General features: G+C 38.0%; 1 protein-coding gene across 8 annotated transcripts in view; it reads right to left on the minus strand.

The window, feature by feature from the left end:
• Positions 1–315: 315 nt before the first annotated feature.
• Positions 316–27,884, minus strand: part of USP6NL (USP6 N-terminal like) — a 218,951-nt gene continuing 191,382 nt past the window's right edge. For all 8 annotated transcript variants that reach the window (XM_057498185.1, XM_036908138.2, XM_057498188.1 and 5 more), the window contains 2 exons: positions 26,246–26,398; positions 316–3,670 (listed from right to left, as the gene is read on the minus strand). In XM_057498185.1, coding sequence (XP_057354168.1) covers positions 2,256–3,670; positions 26,246–26,398 — 1,568 coding nt within the window. In that variant the 3' untranslated portion in view covers positions 316–2,255. The remainder of the gene's footprint in view (positions 3,671–26,245; positions 26,399–27,884) is intronic.

The raw sequence follows: 27,884 nt of genomic DNA on the forward strand, positions 1-27,884 counted from the left end.
AAAGATAAATTTGAAAGAGTAAAATTATATGGTGGCAAAAGAATTTCAAGTTTTCCTACTTGAAAAATCAACAGCGCTACATTTTATATTGGGAAAGTCTGGAAATAAAATCTTATTGCTATTAATAATGGCAGATTAAATAAAGAGTGATGTAGTCCTGAATACAGTACAAACAGAAATTAAGAAAGCAGGTAACATAGAACTATGATATATATAAAGTCATGTAAGCAAACACTGGGAAATAGCTACTCAATTAGGAGTTAGCTTCAGAAACATCAGAAATGCAGCATTTTTGCCATATGAAAAAAGCACATAGAAGACACAGAGTACACTTATTTAAGCATGTTAAAAACAATCACATCAAAAAAAGTATACAGATAAAAAATGTCATAGATGACATAAGAAAATAGTGTGTGTATATATATATTTTGCATATATATAGACAGATAAATCTACACTATTTACTGCTGTTAATATATATATTTTGGAGCAGCTCTATCATAAACTAAGTGGTACAGCTTGGTTTATTACAAGTCACAGAATCATGGTTTAAAAATTGGAATTAATATCCTTAGCTACATTTCTATATACATTTATTTCTAAGCTGAATTCACATGATCTGAATCAGGAGCCCAGTGATACCAGAGTTTTGTTTGAGCTTCAGTGTAGTGCTTAGCTGTTAATACACTGTTTTTTTTTACCATTTAATAACATCATTACCAGGTTAATTAAAATTATATTATCCTCATTATATACATAAAAAACATTGTCACATTCAATAGCTAAACAAATGTTACTGTCATTTTAGACAAACTTCAGTACCTTGTAGCTTAAAGCCCCAACTTGTAAGAAGTTAGGTTTCCAACTCTATTATTCAAAGTTAGCAAAGTAATGCTGAGAACAAGTTCTCCAATTAAACACAAAGTCATACTATCTTGAAGTGCCCCAAATTTTGTCAGTGTTTTAGTAATTGTAGTGTAATAGAATATTTCTAAAGACTTTTTTTACCATAAACCTGAACTTTTTTCACTGAAAAAGAAAAAAAAGTTATTTTGAAGTATGAAAGTCAGACTATTAAAAAACAAAAACACCAAAGTCTTAGATTCCTATTAATGATTAGGATCTTCTTTTACAATTTTATACAATGATAATTTAATGGCCTGAGTGCAGCAATATGCACTGACTACATTCTTTAAAGGAAGAGTGCTAGAAAAAGATCATGTAAATGAACACCCTGGCTCTTTGTGAAGAGGCCCTGCAGGAATTTAAGAAGTAACCATATTGTTAATCCTGCTTTCAAATGAATTTCAAGGGAGTTTGTTCTGCTGCCAACTGTGAGTGCTTGCAACTTCCCTTGCTGGCATCCGCTGGAGACTGTACTGCAGCATTTCCTTTGCATCTGGCAAGGAACATTCTGCTCTGAGCCTTACAAGAGTCAGACCAGAGGAAGGAGCCCAAATGCACTGAAACTGCTCCCGGTGTACATGGACACACCAAGCGTGGCACCTTAGACCATAACTTACACTAACTTCCCCAATTTTTAAGCACCATTAAGTGGTTAGCCTCTCTCTCCAATGTTTTTAACTTTCTGATTGAAAGAAAATGGCAACAATTGAATGAGAATGATGAGCATTCTGTGAGATGTTGAATTAAGTCAGGGAAAACCCTTAAGTCAGTTAAATTTGGGTTAAAAATAGAGGGGAAATAAAAAACTTGACTGAAAGACAAGTTGAGGAAAAGAACAAATTATTCCATGGATCTATTAAAAGTACTTCCTTTTTTAAACATTTCTTTAGTTCTGTGTTCAAATGTGTATGCACAGATGCCTATAATAACTAATAAATGACACATACACTGCATATAGCCTTAACAATATCTACTCTACCCAGTTTTTCAGTGCTTTGTAACATTACTCAAAATACAATGGGCTAATAGAGTAAGAATGGTCAGGTTTTGGAGAAAGATATAAATGAAACAGTAATGAATTATTACCGTGCATGCATCCCTAAATACTATTGCTATGTTTCCATGTTAAATTCTTTTTAAAAGGTTCAGTGATGATGCAATTTAAAATGCTCATCTTAAGCAGCATTATGTGAGGATGAAAACAATTCCATATATTCTTATTACATACATTAGAATTGTGTTTATAGTAGTATAAAATACTGCTTTGGCAATTATACACATAGCAATGTAGGTTCCATATGGTTTCTATTCTGTGTTTAGCAAGAAAACACATAAAACTAGATAAACTCTCACAGCAATACTGATTCCTGAACAGAAAGTCCATCCCGGTTTCTGTAGTGATATACTGAAGGTGAGGGCCCTGAATATTGATACCCAGAGGAATTGGCATCTTCTAAAGCTGATGAAGTTCTATACCGCACTGGACTATCTACTGAAACTGCTGGAAGGTTCTGGTCCTGAAAGGATACATGTTGAAAGGCAGAATATTTTGGTAAATTGCTTAAGGGGCTATGGTTAGCATCTTGAGTCCAGGATTGTCCATGTATCTCAGGTCTGTATGTATAACTAACTTCTGACCATTTTCTGTTTTCTGCCAAATAATCCACTGGAGGAATGATGAACGTTCCATTCTTTGGGGACCCTGAATTGCCCGCATATGCCCCAGCCCCAATATCCACAGGAAGAACTTCTATACGACTAGATGGTAGTACAAGGGGAGTTGGGCGGCTGTAAGATTTCTCTGGAGAAACATCGACAGGAAGAGTGGGACCATAAGGTCTCCTGGAAGGATTCATTTGAGTCCCATGGGCAAACTGTAGAGTCGCAAAAGTGCTGTTGGTGGTTGGGATGTGTTTTGGAGAATTTCCATGGTAAACAGGGGGATTATTGTAGGATGGGAGGTGCGCTGTCCTGCGATCATCCCTATCTAACTGAGATGGGGACTTTGCATGACTTGGAGGCTGCACTTTATAAGTAAACTTGTTGGCTACTTTTGATGGACTAGAACTTGGCTCAGCATGCTTTCTTGAACTTGGATAGTAAACAGTACTCCTTGGACTTTGACAGTAAGCCCTTTCCAGCAGCTCTTCAATAGAGGGACCATTTTCATTTTCAGGTACGTTATCATACTGGGAAGCATTAGAGCCCCGTTTCCCTTCATCAGCATCCAAAACCTTCATCTTTTGCCTCACATTCGAAAGCCGAGTGTCAGCAGAACTTGGGATGGTGACTGTAAGTGTGGGTTGTGCTGATCTACTTTTGCCGTCAATGGCATATTTGGCAGTTTTTTCAATTGCAGAAATATCTGATGGTTTATTCCATTTGGGCACAAATTCCTTCCCGATGTTTGACATAGCATTGCTATTTTGGTTAGCAGCTGCATGATTATATTGCCTGGAATTATCCTGTGTACCTGATGGAAGTTTTCTTTGAAAATCTGCCTCATCTCTAAGCTTCTTACTATCCTCATCCACTGATTTCCGTCTTAGCTGCCTTACTCTTTCTGGTGTACCAATTTTCCTTTGATGGTGAGGGGAATGCTCATGTTTTTTGTGAGGTGAAGAGCCACTTTCTCTTCTGCTGCCTGTATGGGGACTTGGCCTGCCAACACTTTTTTGTCCATTGCTCAGATGACTAATGCCAGCAGACTGACATTCAGGTGGAAGTTGTCCCAAAGGTTTCTTTGGATACTCATCCTCTTTACCTAAAGGAAAAAGATAAATTTATAAGTAATATAAATACATGAGTATGTGGTATCAAGCATAAGAACTCTATTATGAATAACTGCATACATATACTCAAACACATGCATATATGCACATATATACCACAGATTTGTAGGGCCTTAGGAGAAACATTTTTTAGAGTAACTGTATTAAAACATATGAAAACTCAAAATCTTATTAGGCAATGTGCAGGTAGGAATAGTTTATAACTTTATAAGATTCATACAATGATGTAACATATGCTCTTCTATTTTGTTAAGATACATTGTTACATGCTTTTTCATGAATGTAAGGCTGACATTCTCATTCCTATTCCTGAAACAATCCTGCACCAGTAGTTCAATGTGTTGCCATTATATTACTTTCTCTTTAGCTTGTCTCAACTAAAATGGTTTTGAAATCTCCGTAACACTTTTCCTATCAACTTCAAGTAGATCTGACAAATTTAAAAGTCAGTTGATGACCAACTGTGATCTCAATGTTGTCCCCAAATAGCTTATTATTATTATTATTATTATTATTATTATTATTATTATTATTATCTTCAGTACTTCCACACTATGAATTTAAGATAGAAATATTCTCTATTTTAAAGTAACATTCTAAAAGGATCCTACTTTGAATGCAAAAAAGAGAAAGAATTAAGAGAAAATCATATTGGATACTTCTCCATTTTATATTTTAAATTAAATCAGAAAATTAATGAGGAATTAAAGGAAGATGCAATAAATTGGCCATTTAGTAAACAGGGTTTATGAAATGACCTATTACAATGTGGATGTCCAATAAATATCATCTTGAAAGAACAGACTTACATGGATTATGGTTTAAAATGTTTTTCACCTGTTACTATAAAATAATATATTTTCACATAAAAGTTGTTGCTCTCTTCAAATACCTACCTACTACCCATTGTAACAGATATTTACTGAGTAAAGCTCTTCTTTAGGCACTGTGCTGAGCAACGAGCACCTTGGTAGTAAGCAGACAGATGCTGTCTTTGTCTTCATGTAGTTCACAGTCTTGGTGATGATACTTTTGTTATTTTACCCACATACCATAACTTCTTTAAGATATCTTTAAAAATATATTCAATGAATTTTTCTTTGATAGGGGAGGCAGCAGAGAATGATGAAGAAACAATATCCTTTAGACAGTTAAGTACCAGAATCAAAATTATGAAGCTAAAAATAACTTTTATGCTCTTCTACTTTAGTGGTTTTTAAACTTTTTAAAAGCAGATGCTTTTTTCAAATCAAAGTTCATATGAAACCCCAATATAGAAAGAACATATGCATAAAGCTGCTCTACCTAAAGAGGAGAAGCTCAGGGGGCCTCCCAGTCACCCCTTCTTCCTCACTCCTTAACAGGGAAGCTTCTCAGAGCCCAAGGGTTCTGGAGAGATCTAGCTCTTGCTGGAGAGATCTAGCTCTTGCCTGCATTTTGTAGATGGGAAAGCAGAGTGTTGGAGAAGCCAAGGATCTTCAGTGGCAAAAGTGGAATGAGAACCATGGCCCTGTATTTCTACTCCCAGTTTTTCTTCCACTATGCCATGTTCATTAAACCCTAGAGAAGCTTTGAACAATTTTCACTGAATTTAACTTTAGTTTGACAATATTTGTGCAAGCTCTTTATTTTACACATTTGAAAGCACAGCAAAGCATTAGAACTGGCAATTATCATTCATCCATTCAACAAATACACACCCATCAAGCAACTCCTATTACCAGGCATGCTCCAGGGGCTGCACTCCAAGGACAGGCCAAAGAGGTAAGTCCCTGCCCTCAGAGAGCATATGTGCAAGTTGTGCAGAGGACTATGAAGGCAGTTAGCACCAGGCAAAGGCAACTGCCATGATTTGTGGTGGGGCAGAACCAAGAAGGCAAGAATTCCAGCAGGAACAAAGGTGCCTTGTGCTTGCAGTGGGAGACAGGCAGAGGATGGAGTGGGCAAGGTCAGAGGAACAGAGGAGTCTCCTTGCACAGCGCCTTTGAGATTACAGTAAGGACTCTGGATTTATTTCACTTAACTGCAAAGTACAGGAGGAGAGTAATATGATCTGCCGTCTCTTATAAAAAGTCCACTTTGATGGGGAATTGGACTTAGATTGTGTAATAACTAATGATGGTAACAATAACAGCTAATTAATAGTAATAGCTAATAGTCATTAAGCACTAACCATGTATCAGCCACTGTTCAAAAGCTGTACACACAGCACTTAGCAACAGGCATAAAACATAGGTCACTACTATTATTCTCATGTTACAGATGAGAAAACTGAGGCAAGGATGAATTTGCCCAAGGGCTCTAGCTAGTAAGCAGCAGATGCAGAATTCAAACCCAGAGTCGATTCCAGAGCCTCCACTCTCTACTCCTGCAATGTAATGTACTGTGACGAAGAAACGGGAAGAGGTTGCTTCTAGTGTGTATCTTAAGGTAAGGTCCACACACTGCTCATGGGATAGATGTGAACTGTGAGGGAGGAGTAGAGCAAGGGATGACTTTGGATTTAAAGACAGCAGCAGACAGACACTACTCAGTAATGGCTGCCATGACTCACATTGTTCTTGTATCTTTTTATAATAAAGACATTTTATGATGTATGGACAAATTACTTTAAGTGATAATCCAAACTTTAAATGCTGGCCACTGAGAAAACCTTTCTTTGTTTATGAAGGTTGTATGTGAAATAATCTGAAGCAGTCCAGCTCAGGCTCTGACTAGTCTCCTATGAAATATCTAAAGATAAGATGTAAGTAAGGACTCTGACTCACATGCCCAAGGCAAGAACATTCACAAGTAGTTATTTAATCTACTGGGCTTAAAACTACAGCAAAAATAAAACTGACATCTATCTAGTAGCCCCAAAAAGTTTTCATCAGCTTTACAAATATGCATCCATTTAGTCCCGGATAAACATATGAATTCCTTCCTCTCTGTAGACAAATAATGCCAACAAAAATAAATTATCAAGAAGATAAAGCCCTATATAACAGGAAAGCTGAATTTATGAATTTCCTTTTGGTCCTCACTCTTGACAGTGTTCTAACGGCACAACACAGAACTCTGAATGGCTAATTCAATGGCTAGTTGACATTCCATCAGAAAATACCAGCCAATCATCAAAACACCCTTTTCAGATTGCTGAGTAGGAACCTGATGAAAAACATAACCATTAAAAAGAAAAGGAAAAGAGTGGCACCCAGAGAGTGGTTAATTCATGCCTGCAAGACTGCTGTTAAAGGGACGAAATTGGATTAGTTGCAGAGATTCTCACGCTGTGCCCTTTAAGCTGCCCCACTTCTCCACCTCTCAGTGGCTTTTGGCAGCGCACAGACAGCCACCAACACTTTAGTGCATGAAACAATTTAATGTTTTTAAAATTCTCTATAACAGTATCTAAAAAAGGGGGGAACATTTCAAAATGAACTGTGGGTCCAACTTGCACATGTGTTCCCTGAACATCACTCCATCAGTAAAAGCTTCAAATCCTCCTCAGCTCAGACTGTGGACACTCAGATCCTATTTTCCATGTTTCAATCTATATCAGCTCACAACTCATGAAAATCAAAGTCACTGGAAATCAGGTTTTTAAAAAGTTAGCCACATGCTATAGACTAAATGCTTGTGTCTCCCCCAAATTCCTATGCTGACGCTCCCAAGTGTTACCCCAATGGGCTGGTATTTAGAGATGGGTTTGGGAGATAATTAGGCCATGAGGATGGAGCCCTCATAATGGGATTAGTAACCCTGCCTCTCTCCGGAAGGAGTAATGGATGGGCCACAAAGGGAGGTGTGATCTGCCCTTTTTTTCATCTCCCCCTCTGCAAAGGCTTCTAAAAAAGCAGGCCTCCTGCACCACAGTGACTATAGCCTATGGGCTCCTCGAAGTTGTGGGCAATCGTGGAGTGAGGAGTGGCCCCTGGCAGAGCAGGCAGGGACACCCCACTGGAGAAGTAGCGGTCAGGGCGCTCTGGACCACACGGAGACAACCAGCTCTTTCTGCCACACCTTCCCCAGCACGCCTGAGAGAGGGAAGGAAGACTGACCCTCAGTTAATATCTGTGACATCCTGGCAGCACCTGGCACAGTTGGGCCTCGGAAAGAGCTGCACGTCTTTGGTCCTGTCACTAGAGTGTGCAGTGGCTCACCAGGGAACAAATGTGCTTTTTCTCTTCTGCAGCAAGTTCTGTGCCTAAAGCCACTTCACTGTTATAGACTGAACTGTGCCCCCTCAGAATTCATGTTGAAGCCCTCACCCCTAACACTTAAGAGTATTTAGAGACAAGATGTTTACAGAGGTCATTAAGGTTAAATGAAGTCATTGGAGTGGGTCTCTAATCCAATGTGACTGGTGTCCTTATGAGAAGAGGTGATGAAGACACAGACCGGTACGAGGGAAGACCATGAGAAGACTGCCGTCTGCAGCCAAGGAGAGAAGAAACCAGCCCAGCCCATACTTTGATCTTGGACTCCCAGAGTTCAGAGTGTGAAACAATAAATGTCTGTTGTTCAGGCCTCTCAGTCTGTGGTACTTTTATCACAGCAGCCCAAACTAACCCAGAATCCATCACTAGGTCCACATCCTACATCTCAAAACTGATCTGCTTTACTAAATAAAGATCTTATGGATTGCCTTTTCTGGTAGTAAAAGTCATATATTATTTATTATCATCTACTTTTATGGTCCTAGCACATTTTCAATGTGAAATATTAATGAAACCAACTACAGTAATTAACATTTATTTTACATAATCATACCAAAAAGACAACACACAAAAGTAGAAGGTGGATACAGGCCATGATGGACCCACAGGGGTAACCAGAGTTCCATTACTGTGCACATTCCTGCATGTCATTTTATGTGTCTGTGGTCACCAAGTGACTGCCAGGACTGGTCACTTTGGGGTTGGCATCCATAGTTTCCCATAGACCTTTAGCTACGGCTACTTACAGATGACAATGAAGGTGAAAGGGCACCTTTGTAAATGTGAGACCCACAATTTAAGCAATAGTCTGGGTTTGGACTCAATAAGGAGAATGGGGTTTAATAAGGGACCAAAGTGGTGAAAGGGATTAAAATAATGCACTTCAGAGGGGGAATAGAAGGAAGAAACTGGGGAAAGCAGAGAAAATTGAACATCCTAGGGGAAAAACAATGCCATAGCAGAGACATTCCTATATTCTAATACCCATAGATCTTCATTCTGAAATTCTTTAGATACATAAAAGGCCCATATTGGTAAAGACTACAGGACACATAGTAAAATGCAGGATTATGGATAATACAGAATGTATTTCTCAGAAGGAATAAAAAAATTGAGAAGGAAGTAATGGAGAGACTGAGGTGGTAATTTCATATATGAAACAAAATGGAAAGTATGTGTCATACATATGTGGGAGGCTTAATTTTTCAATATAAAGGGTAAGAAAAGTATTCACCTTATACTTAACACTACTCTACATTCAAGTCAATACAGAAACTTCTCTCAGGAAAAGACATTAACATTCTGTGCATCTACATATCACATTGGAATGAAAACTTTCACATTTCAGCAAATGTTCCAGTCACTGAATGGGCAAGAGCCCAAAATCCACTCAGAAAAAAAATTCTGGGTCATTTAAAATATCCAAAAAGTGGCATGTTAAAGTCCCTTCATGGTAGCCCATAATAAATTTCCCTTCCCCTTAGTAAATGATAACCTGCTTAAAGTAACTTCTACTACTATATTCTTTCCTACAGTACCTAAAATAGTAACACAATCACAAGTAAGATGTTGACAAAATGCTCATTCATTCACAAATCGTTAATACGAATCAGCAGAATGACACATTGTTATATAAACAGTACAGAAACATAATGATCCAAACCCAAGATCTACATAGCTAAGAAACTAGGTGCAGCAGGGTTTGGAGAAAAAAAAATCCAGTGTGGACAAAATGACAATGTATCTAATTAACTCTTAAATGGCAATCTCTCATTAAGAGCTGGGACTCCGTAAGAGGTATGTGGTGAAGACATCAAATGTACAAAGACATTTAGAGGACACTGCCTCTCTGCCCACACAGGACTTCCAATAAACATGGAAGAACGTTAAGAAACTTGCAAGGCAGTAGACAGAGATATGAGAGCCTCCCAAAATTTAAGTACTTAAGAAGCCCCACTCCTTCCAATTTTAAAGACAGTGATGCAAGTTAGGCTAGCAGGCCTTGCACAGAGGGGTAAGGATACTTGTAGGCACCTGGGCCTTACTGAAGGTTGGGATGTACTTAATGGAAAATAGTGTCCTGCCAAAGCTGACTTTCTACCATGGTTTGTGACCAGGGAGCATGGTCATTTGAAAGCACAGCAAAGCATTAGAACTGGCAATTATCATTCATCCATTCAACAAATACACACCCATCAAGCAACTCCTACTACCAGGCATGCTCCAGGGGCTGCACTCCAAGACTGAAGAGTGAGCTGATACATGACTCACAGTCCCAGCAACATCTACCTCCATAAATATTTGTTGACTGATAACACTGATGGATTATGCCATGTCCAAGTTATTCCCATAACCAACTGTACACCTCTGACAGTGCAAAAGTCCCAGTAATTCGACAATCAAACATACATGTTTTCTGCACTGCAGCAAAAGCCCTCAGGGGCCCTCAGGGAGACATTGTCTGGAGGAGGGCTGTGTCTCTCCAGAGAAGGACTGAGAAGAGGTGGAAAGAAGCAACCAGAGAACAAAGGAAGGAGAAAGAAGGAAGGAGAGGGGCGCAGCAGGGAGAGCAGGTAGGGGTCACGGAAAGGGCCAGAAAGGGAAGGAGGTAGGTGAAGGGCAGCAGGGACTGGTGGGTAGGAAATGCAGCTGGGTGCAACACCCACATCTGAGTGTGGACTTGCTCCTGTTCCACAAAAACAAAGGTGGAGGCCACTCAACTCCCATAACGGTACCAAAACAATGGGCTCTGTGTCCAGAAAAACTGACCTAATTATGAAATTAGGAAGAAAAACCTATTTGACTCTGTTACAAAGGTGAGTCTTTTTGAAGATTATTCAACTTTCATAAGCTAAAAATATACCTTGTCTTCTTTATCCATTCATCCACAATGGAATATTATTCAGCCATAAGAAGAAAACAAATCCTACCATTTGCAACAACATGGATGGAGCTAGAGGGTATTATGCTCAGTGAAATAAGCCAGGCAGAGAAAGACAAGTACCAAATGATTTCACTCATATGTGGAGTATAAGAACAAAGAAAAACTGAAGGAACAAAGCAGCAGAATCACAGAACCCAAGAATGGACTAACAGTTACTAAAGGGAAAGGGACTTGGGAGGATGGGTGGGAAGGGAGGGATAAGGGTGGGGAAAAAGAAAGGGGGCATTACGATTAGCATGTATAATGTGGGGGGGCGGGCATAGGGAGGGCTGTGCAACACAGAGAAGACAAGTAGTGATTCTACAGCATCTTACTATGCTGATGGACAGTGACTATAATGGGGTTTGTGGGGGGGACTTGGTGAAGGCGGGAGCCTAGTAAACAATGTTCTTCATGTAATTGTAGATTAATGATAACAAAATAAATGAATAAATGAATGAATAAATATAAATAAATATATATATACACATACACTGTGTAGACCCTTTAAGAAGGACAAATGCCATTCCCAGTAGTGTTTTCATATGCTAATAAATATTCTGTGCCTTTTTCCATAAAAGTAGATCCACATAAGCATTAAACTTTCTGTCAATGTCTTCTAAGATCTACTTCAACCCACTTAAACACACACACACAAATACTGCTGTTCTCTGTACTTGGTTTAACTACTTCAGTTCAGCCCTAAGCAATTGCGTGTAACAAAGACTGAGGCATAACGGACGTCAGAGAACATGGCTTTAACTAGGCAGTAAGTATTAATATTTAGTGTCCATACTTTCATTCTAGAATTCTTTTCAACAAACGTAATTTTGTTTTCGCTCACCCCACTATAGCTCATGCCTAAAATTTTATCCTTCCCTTTTTCCCTCTAAGGACAGAGGAATTTAGATGGATTATTGTCCCTCTCCTTAAAGGGTAGGAAAGCAAGACAAATCCTGTCATATATAACAGGGGCGCCTTTGTAAAACTATCCCATTAATGATATTTTTCACCTTTATTCCATCACGTAAGTGGTATTTTTATGCCAGTGCCAACAAATAGAATATTCTGCTTGAAAAAGGAAACATAATTTTATATATTTCCAAATAAAGGCAAAAAATATTTATTAGTTGCTTCTTAAATAACATTTTTTTCTTAAAAAAAGAAAATCAATAGAAAAAATAGCCATCCCTAAAAAACGAAGGCCCTCTGAAATCCTTCAGGCTGGCTCATCTTTGATCTTACTGAGGTCTCTGCCACCACCCAGTGGACACAACACTCAACTGCAATCTTAGCAGATCAATTGCCTAAAAGGCATTAATTAACATCTTTCTGCACCAAAAGACATGTGATTACAGGGAAGTGTTCTACAGTGCTTTCTTTTGAGAGCAACATTTAAATTTGAGCAACAGAATATTTGTACACTGACTGTTCTAAGAGTTTTCGGTAAGAAGTGGTAGGGGCTGTTGTAAGGAAAATTATTCTGGGTCATCTCTTCCAGACAAACATTAAGTCCGGGTGGTTGATAAAATACTGTCACAAAACTTTTTATTTCAAATTTATATCTGAAAAATCAAATGGTTTTATTTATTTTTAATGTACCATTAGCCAGAAGAATATACAATTGAACTGTTATTATGGCCTTCAACAAGATTATCAAAAGAAATAGTTTGCTTTGTAAATTACAGCTATTATAGTAAAAAAACAAAACAAAACAAAAAACTATCATAATTAGGCTCACATCACAGGCTTGACTTTTTTCCCCATCAGATTAAACTCGATAGATAAGGGAAGCAGAAAGGAGGCAATTATTTAAACACATTTATCATTACAAACCTATTTAATGCCACATAAATTCAGTAGATCTTTGTGAAATAACTTAATTTTTAAAATCTGAACTTTGTTTACTATTATTTCAATTCACATACACATACATAAAAATTATAGAGCATGTGTGAGTAACATCAGTTTCCATTACATAAACAGGTAAAAGTGAAAACTCACTCACACCCTCAAAGAATAAATCAGTCATTTTTTTTTAAACATATTATGTTTGGTTACATGTATGCAATCAGAATACAAAATGATTCCTTCACCTTGAAAAACTGCCTCAAACTGATCTTTTGTAGAGAGATCTTAACTATTTTTTAGATAATAAAAACATTTGTTCATTAAAAAATATTGACTGGGAACCAAGGCGGAAGATGGCGGCGTGAGTAGAGCAGCGGAAATCTCCTCCCAAAACAACATATATCTATGAAAATATAACAAAGACAACCCTTCCTAGAATAAAGACCAGAGGACACAGGACAATATCCAGACCACATCCACACCTGAGAGAACCCAGCGCCTCGCGAAGGGGGTAAGATACAAGCCCCGGCCCCGCGGGAGCCGAGCGCCCCTCCCCCCAGCTCCCGGCGGGAGAAGAGCAGGCAGAGCGGGAGGGAGACGGAGCCCAGGGCTGCCGAACACCCAGCCCCAGCCATCCGGGCCAGAGTGCAGGGCCCTCGATACTGGGAAAAAAGGGCAGCAAGAACAGTGAGCAGGCACTGGAGGCTGGGCGACAGAGGACATAAGAAAAGCGCGCGACCATTTTTTTTTTTTTTGCTTTTTTGCTGCTTTGTTTTGGCGAGCGCTTTTTGGAAGTCTTAAAGGGACAGGGACCCCAATATTAGGGAAACAGGGCAGAAAGACCGGTGAGCAGAGGCCTGAGGCTGGCACCGGAGAATAAAGAAAAACGAACGACCACCTTTTTTTTTTTAATTAAAAATTTTTTTTTTTTTAATTAAAAAAATTTTTTTTTTCTTGTTTTTTTTTTGTGGTCGTTGTTTTGTTTTGGCGGGTGCTTTTTGGAAGTCTTAAAGGGGCAGGGCGGGCCACTTAATCCAGAGGTAGGGAATCCGGGATCTCTGGGCACCCTAACCCCTGGGCTGCAGGGAGCAGGGAGGCCCCTTACGGAGATAAATAGCCTCCCAGCAGCTCCTGCTCCAACGCGACTCCACCATTTTGGAGTAGCTGCCCGAGCCAGGCCACGCCCACAGCAACAGCGGAGATTAACTCCATAGCAGCCGGGCAGGAAGCAGAAACCCTGTCTGCGCGCAGCTGCGCAGCACAAGCCACTAGAGGCCGCTGTTCTCCCAGGAGAGGAGGGCCACAAACCAACAAGAAAGGAAGTCCTTCCAGCCATCACTCGTCCCAGTTCTGCAGACTATTCCTATCACCATGAAAAGGCAAAGCTACAGGCAGACAAAGATCACAGAGACAACACCAGAGAAGGAGACAGACCTAACCAGTCTTCCTGACAAAGAATTCAAAATAAGAATCATAAACATGCTGACAGAGATGCAGAGAAATACGCAAGAAAAATGGGATGAAGTCCGGAAAGAGATCACAGATGCCAGAAAGGAGATCGCAGAAATGAAACAAACTCTGGAAGGGTTTATAAGCAGAATGGATAGAATGCAAGAGGCCATTGATGGAATTGAAATCAGAGAACAGGAACGCATAGAAGCTGACATAGAGAGAGACAAAAGGATCTCCAGGAATGAAACAATATTAAGAGAACTGTGTGACCAATCTAAAAGGAGCAATATCCGTATTATAGGGGTCCCAGAAGAAGAAGAGAGAGGCAAAGAGATGGAAAGTATCTTAGAAGAAATAATTGCTGAAAACTTCCCCACACTGGGGGAGGAAGTAATCAAACAGACCACGGAAATACACAGAACCCCCAACAGAAAGGATCCAAGAAGGGCAACACCAAGACACATAATAATTAAAATGGCAAAGATCAAGGACAAGGAAAGAGTGTTAAAGGCAGCTAGAGAGAAAAAGGTCACCTATAAAGGGAAACCCATCAGGCTAACGTCAGATTTCTCAACAGAAACCCTACAGGCCAGAAGAGAATGGCATGATATATTTAATACAATGAAACAGAAGGGCCTTGAACCAAGGATACTGTATCCAGCACGACTATCATTCAAATATGACGGTGGGATTAAACAATTCCAAGACAAACAAAAGCTGAGGGAATTTGCTTTCCACAAACCACCTCTACAGAACATCTTACAGGGACTGCTCTAGATGGGAGCACTCCTAGAAAGAGCACAGCACAAAACACCCAACATATGAAGAATCGAGGAGGAGGAACAAGAAGGGAGAGAAGAAAAGAATCTCCAGACAGTGTATATAACAGCTCAATAAGCGAGCTAAGTTAGGCAGTAAGATACTAAAGAGGCTAACCTTGAACCTTTGGTAACCACGAATTTAAAGCCTGCAATGGCAATAAGTACATATCTTTCAATAGTCACCCTAAATGTTAATGGGTTGAATGCACCAATCAAAAGACACAGAGTAACAGAATGGATAAAAAAGCAAGACCCATCTATATGCTGCTTACAAGAAACTCACCTCAAACCCAAAGACATGTACAGACTAAAAGTCAAGGGATGGAAAAACATATTTCAAGCAAACAACAGTGAGAAGAAAGCAGGGGTTGCAGTACTAATATCAGACAAAATAGACTTCAAAACAAAGAAAGTAACAAGAGATAAAGAAGGACACTACATAATGATAAAGGGCTCAGTCAAACAAGAGGATATAACCATTCTAAATATATATGCACCCAACACAGGAGCACCAGCATATGTGAAACAAATACTAACAGAACTAAAGGGGGATATAGACTGCAATGCATTCATTCTAGGAGACTTCAACACACCACTCACCCCAAAGGATAGATCCACTGGGCAGAAAATAAGTAAGGACACGGAAGCACTGAACAACACAGTAGAGCAGATGGACCTAATAGACATCTATAGAACTCTACATCCAAAAGCAGCGGGATATACATTCTTCTCAAGTGCACATGGAACATTCTCCAGAATAGACCACATACTAGGCCACAAAAAGAGCCTCAGTAAATTCCAAAAGACTGAAATCCTACCAACCAACTTTTCAGACCACAAAGGCATAAAACTAGAAATAAACTGTACAAAGAAAGCAAAGAGGCTCACGAACACATGGAGGCTTAACAACACGCTCCTAAATAATCAATGGATCAATGACCAAATCAAAATGGAGATCCAGCAATATATGGAAACAAATGACAACAACAACACTAAGCCCCAACTTCTGTGGGACGCAGCAAAAGCAGTCTTAAGAGGAAAGTATATAGCAATCCAAGCATATTTAAAAAAGGAAGAGCAATCCCAAATGAATGGTCTAATGTCACAATTATCGAAATTGGAAAAAGAAGAACAGATGAGGCCTAAGGTCAGCAGAAGGAGGGACATAATAAAGATCAGAGAAGAAATAAATAAAATTGAGAAGAATAAAACAATAGCAAAAATCAATGAAACCAAGAGCTGGTTCTTCGAGAAAATAAACAAAATAGATAAGCCTCTAGCCAGACTTATTAAGAAGAAAAGAGAGTCAACACAAATCAACAGTATCAGAAACGAGAAAGGAAAAATCACGACGGACCCCACGGAAATGCAAAGAATTATTGGAGAATACTATGAAAACCTATATGCTAACAAGCTGGGAAACCTAGGAGAAATGGACAACTTCCTAGAAAAATATAACCTTCCAAGATTGACCCAGGAAGAAACAGAAAATCTAAACAGACCAATTACCAGCAACGAAATTGAAGAGGTAATCAAAAAACTACCAAAGAACAAAACCCCCGGGCCAGATGGATTTACCTCGGAATTTTATCAGACATACAGGGAAGACATAATACCCATTCTCCTTAAAGTTTTCCAAAAAATAGAGGAGGAGGGGATACTCCCAAACTCATTCTATGAAGCTAACATCACCCTAATACCAAAACCAGGCAAAGACCCCACCAAAAAAGAAAACTACAGACCAATATCCCTGATGAACGTAGATGCAAAAATACTCAACAAAATATTAGCAAACCGAATTCAAAAATACATAAAAAGGATCATACACCATGACCAAGTGGGATTCATTCCAGGGATGCAAGGATGGTACAACATTCGAAAGTCCATCAACATCATCCACCACATCAACAAAAAGAAAGACAAAAACCACATGATCATCTCCATAGATGCTGAAAAAGCATTTGACAAAGTTCAACATCCATTCATGTTAAAAACTCTCAGCAAAATGGGAATAGAGGGCAAGTACCTCAACATAATAAAGGCCATCTATGATAAACCCACAGCCAACATTATATTGAACAGCGAGAAGCTGAAAGCATTTCCTCTGAGATCGGGAACTAGACAGGGATGCCCACTCTCTCCACTGTTATTTAACATAGTACTGGAGGTCCTAGCCACGGCAATCAGACAAAATAAAGAAATACAAGGAATCCAGATTGGTAAAGAAGAAGTTAAACTGTCACTATTTGCAGATGACATGATACTGTACATAAAAAACCCTAAAGATTCCACCCCAAAACTACTAGAACTGATATCGGAATACAGCAAAGTTGCAGGATACAGAATCAACACACAGAAATCTGTGGCTTTCCTATATACTAACAATGAACCAACAGAGAGAGAAATCAGGAAAACAACTCCATTCACAATTGCATCAAAAAAAATAAAATACCTAGGAATAAACCTAACCAAAGAAGTGAAAGACTTATACTCTGAAAACTACAAGTCACTCTTAAGAGAAATTAAAGGGGACACTAACAGATGGAAACTCATCCCATGCTCGTGGCTAGGAAGAATTAATATCGTTAAAATGGCCATCCTGCCCAAAGCAATATACAGATTTGATGCAATCCCTATGAAACTACCAGCAACATTCTTCAATGAACTGGAACAAATAATTCAAAAATTCATATGGAAACACCAAAGACCCCGAATAGCCAAAGCAATCCTGAGAAAGAAGAATAAAGTAGGGGGGATCTCACTCCCCAACTTCAAGCTCTACTATAAAGCCATAGTAATCAAGACAATTTGGTACTGGCACAAGAGCAGAGCCACAGACCAATGGAACAGACTAGAGAATCCAGACATTAACCCAGACATATATGGTCAATTAATATTTGATAAAGGAGCCATGGACATACAATGGCGAAATGACAGTCTCTTCAACAGGTGGTGCTGGCAAAACTGGACAGCTACATGTAGGAGAATGAAACTGGACCATTGTCTAACCCCATATACAAAAGTAAACTCAAAATGGATCAAAGACCTGAATGTAAGCCATGAAACCATTAAACTCTTGGAAGAAAACATAGGCGAAAACCTCTTAGACATAAACATGAGTGACCTCTTCTTGAACATATCTCCCCGGGCAAGGAAAACAACAGCAAAAATGAGTAAGTGGGACTATATTAAGCTGAAAAGCTTCTGTACAGCAAAAGACACCATCAATAGAACAAGAAGGATCCCTACAGTATGGGAGAATATATTTGAAAATGACACATCCGATAAAGGCTTGACGTCCAGAATATATAAGGAGCTCTCACGCCTCAACAAACAAAAAACAAATAACCCAATTAAAAAATGGGCAGAGGAACTGAACAGACAGTTCTCCAAAAAAGAAATACAGATGGCCAACAGACACATGAAAAGATGCTCCACATCGCTAATTATCAGAGAAATGCAAATAAAAACTACAATGAGGTATCACCTCACACCAGTAAGGATGGCTGCCATCCAAAAGACAAACAACAACAAATGTTGGCGAGGCTGTGGAGAAAGGGGAACCCTCCTACACTGCTGGTGGGAATGTAAGTTAGTTCAACCATTGTGGAAAGCAGTATGGAGGTACATCAAAATGCTCAAAACAGACTTACCATTTGACCCAGGAATTCCACTCCTAGGAATTTACCCTAAGAATGCAGCAATCAAGTTTGAGAAAGACAGATGCACCCCTATGTTTATTGCAGCACTATTTACAATAGCCAAGAATTGGAAGCAACCTAAATGTCCATCAATAGATGAATGGATAAAGAAGATGTGGTACATATACACAATGGAATACTACTCAGCTATAAGAAAAGGGCAAATCCAATCATTTGCAGCAACATGGATGGAGCTGGAGGGTATTATGCTCAGTGAAACAAGCCAAGCGGAGAAAGAGAAATACCAAATGATTTCACTTATCTGTGGAATATAAGAACAAAGGAAAAACTGAAGGAACAAAACAGCAGCAGAATCACAGAACTCAAGAATGGACTAACAGGTACCAAAGGGAAAGGGACTGGGGAGGATGGGTGGGTAGGGAGGGATAAGGGGGGGAGAAGTAGGGGGGTATTAAGATTAACATGCATGGGGGGGTAGGAGAAAAGGGAGGGCTGTACAACACAGAGAAGGCAAGTAGTGATTATACAACATTTTGCTATGCTGATGGACAGTGACTGTAAAGGGGTTTATAGGGGGGACCTGGTATAGGGGAGAGCCTAGTAAACATAATATTTGTCATGTAAGTGTAGATTAGTGATAGCAAAAAAAAAAAAAAAGGGAAGTTCCTGTGTGGTAACCTCCAACGAGTTCTACACAAGGGTATAAAGGGCATATAAAAGTGTAGGCAAAGGGTCTGTTTGTGTTTATACAGAGGATCAAAGCCTAATTGGGCTACCCCGAAAATGAACTAAGATACGATATGAAAAAGAACTTCCAACATCTGCACCCTCTGGAAGACTCATGCCAGAAGATGATCATCAAAAAACCCCAACAAAGATCCACGCACTGCTACAGCTGTAGATGCACTCATCCCACCAGTTCCTGGACCTGCCATGGGAATGAGGAAGGAGATATCTAAGCTGGCCTGTGCATACAGTAAAACAACAAAATTGGACTGGATCTATACTGTTGGAACTCAACCAAGAATTTGGAGAAGTGCAAATTGTAGCGCTCCAAAGTCTTACAACTACAAACTATTTATTGTTAAAAGAACATATGGCATGTGAACAGTCCCCAGGAATGGGTTGTTTTAATTTGTCTGATTTCTCTCAGACTGTTCAAGTTCATTTGGACAATATCCACCATATCATAGATAAGTTTTCACAAATGCCTAAGGTGCCTAACTGGTTTTCTTGGTTTCACTGCAGATGGCTGGTAATTACAGATATGCTTTGGTTATGTAACTATACTCCTATTATGTTAATGTGTGTGTGCAATTTAAGTAGTAGCTTAAAACCTATACATGCTGAAGTTACTCTACAAGAAGATATATCAAAGAAATAATCAATCTTCCTATGTTTTCTTCCGCCTGCTACTTCTATAGCTTTTCTTCTTCCTTCCTAATTACAACCCTTAAATAGAATTCGTGCCTCATATCAAATTTACCGAGTATCATAATTCTTCCAAGTGGTAAAGATACCTCAAGACAAATGCTGGGCATAGAAGCCACAGGGCATAAATATGCAAAGAAGTAAAAAGCTAACTTTTTCAAACAATAAGGCTTCTCTCTCACTTACCAACTTCACATTTCCCTGTATGGCCCCGGAAGATGACTGGTTAGCCAGAGACGGGTAAGATTCCTCAAGGGAGGAACAACCTAAGACAGGCACAGTCGCAGGGGGGCCATCAGGTGAGAAATTGGGGATCAACAGAGGTGAGGCTTAGAACCTCACCCCCCCGTTCTGAGAGAAATCTTCTGCATACGTGGATGTTTTATTGCCCTGGTCTAGCTTGGATTAACACATAGTCTACAGGCACACACCTGATCATCTACATGTGCTCTCTTACAACACTAAACTATGTTTTCTACCTTTATCTTGTATCTACCTACCACTTCAGCATTTTATTAAATATAATAATAATAAAGAGAGAAATGTGGTATCCACATATAAATCAAGTATAAAAACCAATTGAGTATTCATATTTGAACTGACTGTTTATAGTTCATAATGCATGAGCAAAACCGAAAGTTTCTGTGATGACTGACCTTGTACTGTTCACTATGTAACTTATTCATTATGTAAGAATTTGTTCTACATGTAAAAACTTGTTTGTTATGCCTCAGAAGATTGGAGACTGACAAAAATTAGGCTTGGGGTGGAATAATGATTGTGCATTGAGCATTCACTCCCCTATACAGAATTTTATTGTCGTTAACAACCATTTGATCAATAAATATGAGAGATGCCCTCACAAAAAAAAAAAAAAAAAAAAAAAAAAAAATATTGACTGATTGCCCACTATACGGTAGGGACTATACTAAGTGCAAGTAATACAGGCATGGATACTGTCCCCAAGGACCTTACTATCTAAGGCAGGCGTCTCACTAATACAAATTAGGGTAAAGCACTGTGAGTGGGGGACAGAAGCATGCATGGCATATATAATTGCAGTGATGAAATTCTGTGGACTTAGGGAAAAAGTTGATGATTGGCTGAGAAGGCTTCAGGAAAGAAGCAATCCTTGAGCCACACCATGAAAACTAAGCAGAATGGAAGTGGATAGACTTTTCTGGAGAATTATCTGAGACATCTTTGGAGGAGAAGCAAATCCGAAGGCAAAGAAATGTAAGAGCAAGACACTTAGCCTTGTGAGCACTGAGCTAGCATCAGTCACTTGAGTATAACACAGCACAGGCTTTGGCATTAGGCCTGCCTTTGATTGTCAGACCAGCTGTATGACTTTGGGCAAACACTGAAGCATGCAGCCTAAGTTTCCTCATCTATAAGCTACTGCTAACAACACATTGGCAGATCAGTGTTTGAAAGCTATTCAAAACTAAAACAAATGTTATTTAACGTTAAGAGTTATGGCCCTTCCAGAAAAGAAATAAATAAGAACATAGGCTTCTATCATGTTCAGAGATCTTTAAGAGTGAAGAAGGTAAAGAACCAAAGGAATGCAGAATCCAAACCTACTGGGTGGGAAGATGAAGACTTCCTCCAGGAGAAAGAAGGGTTAGATAGTGTGCCACTGGGATCTATGGCTTCTGGACCACATGACTAAGCCATCTGATAGGCTTCAACTTCCCATGAGAAATACTAAAAAGCAGTTGGGCCTGAGAGTTGGGCCACTGGCAAGAATTCAGTTGGAATCCTAGGTCATATTTCAACTAGATGAGAAAGTACCTTCCCAATTCATCTGAAAATATATCTTTTTTTAATTCTTAAAGATCTAAGATCTAGAACCAAGTACGGAAAAATTTAAGAGAATTAAACACGTGATTAATTCTGCATTTTTTGCATTAAAGAATTTGTTCTTATTTACTATTTCATGTATTTACATTTAAGATAATTTGACCAAATTGGCCTTTGTGTGTCAATTAAAAATATGTAAAGGAGCCATTTCTTTGAACTTGTGATTCAAAACTTACAAACTACATTGAAACATTTAAGGGCTTAAGGTTCAGCATATTCTTAAGTTTGAGTCACTCAGATTTATAAACTATTTTAGAATAAGGGAAGGTTCTATTTTTAAATTTAAAATTTGATATGTTCAAAGGAAATTGGGTATATTAAATTTATAAATGCAATTTAAAATATTTTTAGGAGTTTATGTTTGTAAAGGAAAAAGACAGACTGAAAGTGAAGATACGGAAAAAGATATTCCATGCAAACAGTAACCAAGAGAGTGGGGGTAGCTCTACTAAATCAAGACAAAATAGATTATAAATCTTAAAAGGTTATAAGAGACAAAGAAAGACATTCTATATTAACAAATGGTTCAATACAGAAAGAAGACATAATAATTATAAATTTTATGCACCTAGTAACAGACCATCAAAATATATGAAGCAAAAACAGGCAGAATTGAAGGGAGAAATAAACAGTTCTACAATAATAGTTGAGACTTCAATACCCCATTCTCAGTAATGAGTAGAACAACCAGATAAATCCATAAGGGAACAGAACTTAATAAACTGAAGAATCTAACACACAGAAAACTGTACTCAACAATAGCATACATGTTCTTCTCAAATACACATGGAGCATTTTCTAAGCTGGACTATACATTAGGCACAAATTCCCAACAGATTCTGAAAGATAGATTTTATACAAAGTATCTTTTCTGACCACAATGGGAAGAAGTTAGAAATCAAAAACAGAAGTAAAGCTGAAAAATTTGTCTACAAATTTGTAGACATTAAATAACATATCCTTAAAGCAATCAATGGATCAAAGAAGAAATCACATGGGAAATTAAATTAGAAAATAGTTAGAGACAGTAGAAAATGAAAATAGAACATACCAAAACTTATGGGGACAGATAGGTAGGGGGGAAATTTATAAGCTAGTAATACTTGTATTAAAAAACAAGAAATTTCAAATAAACAACTTAAATTTACAACATAAGAAACTATAAAAACAAGAACTAAACCCAACTCTACCAGAACAAAGGAAATAATAAAAATTGGAGCAGAGTTTAATGAAAGTGTATACTGAAAAAGGGTTTAAGATAGCAATTTTATGTTATGTGTGTTTTAACATAATTTTTAAAAAATTGAAAAAAAAAAAACTCCACCAGTTTTCCTAACCAGTTAGAAAAATGGGAAGAAAGAGCCAACTTTTAATAAGTTAATAAATATAACTTATTTATAAATTATAACTATATTCTTATAATACATATTATACATTATAATATATTATAATAACTTATAAGAAAGATAAAATTACCTATGGGAGTGAGGATTGGGATGGATGGATAAGAAATTAACAGTTATATGAAGGAAACAAATCTTACTGAGGGCTACTAAAGTAAACTTAAAACAACTGTGAAGTAAAAGCTTGTACTTAGAAAAACCCATTCTCTGAAATACCCATTTTCTCTCAATAACTTTTAAACATAATTCAATCTTCATTAAAATACTAGTGGGTTCTTTTTCAGTAACGACAAAATAATGAGGGGAAATATATTTTAAAAATATCTATTAAAATTGTAGCTGGAAAAATAGAGATCAATGGAACAAAATGAGGATACAGATGTAGACTTTTGGGAACTTTAGTACATGATAAAGACGGCATCTCAAATCAGAAGAGTGTTAAGCCACACAGCATTTGGAATACAAGCAAAGCTGAGTCCCTACCTCTTCCCATAAACAAAAAGTAATTCTAGATGAGCTAAAGATTAAAGCATAAAAAATAAAAACATGAAAGTTATAAGAGAAGACAAGGTAATTAAAACATTTTTTATCCTGCATGTGGAAAAATCTTTATATTAGACACAAAAATGAGACACCATAAAGAAAATGACTTACTAAAAATTTTTTAATCCTGTATGAAAAATATCTACAGCACATATAATAAACTGGCTAATCATCTTAATTTACCAGAAATGTGTAAGAAAAGACCAACAGAAAAATGGACAAAAGATAAACAGGGAAATTTACAGAAAAAGAAATTAAAGTGCCCAATAAATACAAAACAAAGATACCCAACTTAATGCAAATCAAAACAATGGGAAACTTCATCCAACCAGAAAAAAAAGAACAATACCATGCATGTGTTTGTGCCGGTCTAGGAGACAGCCCCCCTCACACATTTCAAGTGGGTGTGCAAACTGAGGCAGTGGGTAAGGGGCCAAAGAAAAGTGTCATGCTCATGTATGCTTTTAAAATAAGGAATATGATATTAAAATTACTTGCTTAAATGTTCATTTAATTATCTTGATGTTCCATAGCTTACAGTAATTTAAAAAGGAAAACAAGGAGCAAAAAGTCTGGAAAGTAAATGTAGTAGAAATACAGACGAAGTCAGATTATTGTCCTAGAAAATGCAGAGCCACCTTCTCACATTCTACCTTAACCACCAGTGTGAGAACACACTTCAGCCAGCGTTCCTGGCATTATTTATTTATCCCTCTCCCTTTATCCACCTGCCCAACTCTCCATTGCCTTCCTACCATTTCCTAGTAAAAATATCTTACTACTATTGCCAAGTTTCTTCATGTGAAAAATGCTGATGAGTACTTTTTCTGAGCTATTTTTAGGGATTAAATGAGATAATGCACTTAGTATATGGCACACAATAAGCATTCAATAAGTAATAGCTACTAGTCAGTCACTAAATCATCTGTTCCATTACAGTTTTTTGATATTTATTCTCATGTTTAAATAGTTCTACTATATATGTTTTTTCCCTATGTATTTTTCCTAAAACTTGTCTTCAACTCTTTTCAAAAGCAGGCAAGATATTTAAAGATAAATGTTAAAGTAGCAAGAATATAGTTGGTCACCGCTGTTCCAAATGCATTCCCTGCTGCAGAAAAGAACTAGTAGAAATGAACATTACATGGAACAAGAGGGCTGACTTCACTTCACAAAGGCAATGGTTTCACAAGGCCTATGACCACACTCAATTACTGTGTGACAGTCTGTTTTCTAGTGAATTCTGACATCCCAGAACAAACCTCAGAGAACACTGATTAAACCCCTCACAGTTAAATAAATAAAAGCAGAGTATCCTGGTTTTTACCAAAGGAGAAAAAATGTGTTTTCCATGCATGTATGTCTGCTTGTTCTTCTGCACAGACATATCCAAGAAGACATCAAAGCATGTGTCACACTGGCTGGGAAAGGCTAAACCCAGCTCTACATGAAGGCACAAATAACAGACCTTTTCGAGTTCTCCTCTCACTCATGATCTTCCACTGCCCGCTCCCTTACCACACCCAGCCGCTGCAACCAAGGCAAGAAAGGAAAAGGGAGAAAAATACCTTTTTCTCAGGAAACCATATGTTGTCAAGTAATATCAAAACTCTGCTCAAAACTCTGAAAAGTTATTCCTACTGTGATCTTTCTATGTTCTCTTTCTTCTTCCCTCTTCTCCTACTCTTCCTCTGATCCTTCTCCATTTACCCTGTGGCTAGCTCTACTGTCACTCATTTACTCTCTATTTACATTTGCATAAATGCTCCCTCTCCTGTGTGCACCCTGAGAACACAAACTTTTTCAGTTGTTAAATCCTCTGCAAAGCACAGAGCAGAAAACCTAGTAGGAGGTGCTGGAAGGTGTTTCCAAATCAGAGAATAAAACACATTATCAACACTGCAGCATATTGCAACGAACCCTGGATTAGTAGTTAGAAAATGCGGACTCTACTGCAGTAGTGCTATATGCTGGTTCTGTAGCTTCGTATTTAAGCCTTTAAGTATTAGTTTCCTCTTCTATGAAATGGGGCTTGTACTTGCTCTTATATGGCATATGGTTTTACAAAATGAGATGATGGAAGTAAAAAGTGCTTATTGTCATACTACCTTAAAGCACCAGGTTTAGTTCTGTTGAACAGTATTATTCGTCAACCAAACTTTAAAATTAGGTACTACAGTTACTCTATTAGGCAAGGCAGATTTAATTAGTAGTTATTTATTTTTCCTTAAAATAAGAGTAAAGCCATATGCAGCTGCTAAAACACTGATTCACATTGTCATTACAAGTATATAGAATGTTTATGTTTTGAAACAGAAATTGCCCATGTTATTTGTGCTATGTTTTCTAATCATAGTTCTAATCTAGATATAAAGTATTTCGATATTTCTTACCAGGTTCTGGAAGGTCTAATTTTGCCCGCTTTAGTTCTGCCATAGAAATCTGAAGTTGCTCTATTACAAAATCATCTTCAAAGAAAAAATCCTTTGCCAGGGTCTCCTGAAGAAATTCTACAAGTTCTTCCATAGACAATTTCATTAGATGTTCTAAGAAAGGATGAGAGAAAGAAAGAAAAATACTGAGTCAACAGCTACTTTAGAGAAGATAATGTATTCTATTCTGGTGTAGTGTTTTTTAAAAGGCTATATAGCATACAACTTCATTATATAGCATTGTGAGTATCAATGAAACTCAGTAGGACAAAAACATTTTTTGATATTATAGCAGTCACAAGGAAAAGAAAGCAGGTACTCTGGTGGGGGTAGGTGAATACTGCTAAACACATTCTCGGTGACTTAAGAATAACCATATCTAGCCATTAATATTAACCTAGAGCAAAAGTTTCTTGGAAATAATAGAAATAGCAAGACCCTCCAGAATGACATGAAGATGTTCTGTTTTATATTGACATGGAGCTCCAATTACCATAGGCAAATCCACTTGCAGGTCTTTCATTGTTTCAAAATTTCCCAAAAAACCTTGATTATTAATATTATTTGTATTTCTACTTATGAAATTAGTTTTACTGAAAAAAATTCAAATTACAGATATAAAGCAGAAAGTAAAATTCAGCTCAAATCCCACTAGCCAAGAGCAAATAGTTCTAAAATTCATATGAAATGACAAAAGACCCCGAACAGAAAAAGCAATCCTGAGAAGGAAGAATAAAGCGGGGGGGGAATTGTGCTCCCTGATTTCAAGCTCTATTACGAAGTCACAGTAATCAAGACAATTTGGTACTGCCATAAGAACAGACCCATAAACCAGTGGAACAGAATAGAGTCCAGATATAAACCCAAGCATATATGGTCAATTAATATACAATAAAGGAACCATTGATATACAGTGGGGAAATGACAGCCTCTTCAACAGCTGGTGTTGGCAAAACTGGACAGCTACATGTAAGAGAATGAAACTGGATCATTGCCTAACCCCATACACAAAAGTAAACTCAAAATGGATCAAAGACCTGAATGTAAATCATGAAACCATACAACTCTTAGAAAAAAATATAGGCAAAAATCTCTTGGACATAAACATGAGCAACTTCTTCATGAACATATCTCCCCAGGCAAGGGAAACAAAAGCAAAAATGAACTAGTAGGACTATATCAAACTAAAAACCTTCTGTACAGCAAAGGATACCATCAGTAGAACAAAAAGACATTCTACAGTATGGGAGAATATATTTATAAATGACATATCTGATAAGGGGTTGACATCCAAATTATATAAAGAGTTCACGCACCTCAACAAACAAAAAACAAATAAGCCAATTAAAAAATGGGCAGAGGAGCTGAACAGACACTTCTCCAAAGAAGAAATTCAGATGGTTAACAGGCACATGAAAAGATGCTCCACATTGCTAGTCATCAGAGAAATGTAACTTAAAACCACAATGACATATCACCTCACACCAGTTAGGATGGCCAACATCCAAAAGACAAACAACAACAAATGTTGGCGAGGATGTGGAGAAAGGGGAACGAACCCTCCTACACTGCTGGTGGGAATGTAAACTAATTCAATCGC

Source organism: Manis pentadactyla, chromosome 3, assembly GCF_030020395.1.
Source record: "Manis pentadactyla isolate mManPen7 chromosome 3, mManPen7.hap1, whole genome shotgun sequence".
NCBI lineage: Eukaryota > Metazoa > Chordata > Mammalia > Pholidota > Manidae > Manis > Manis pentadactyla.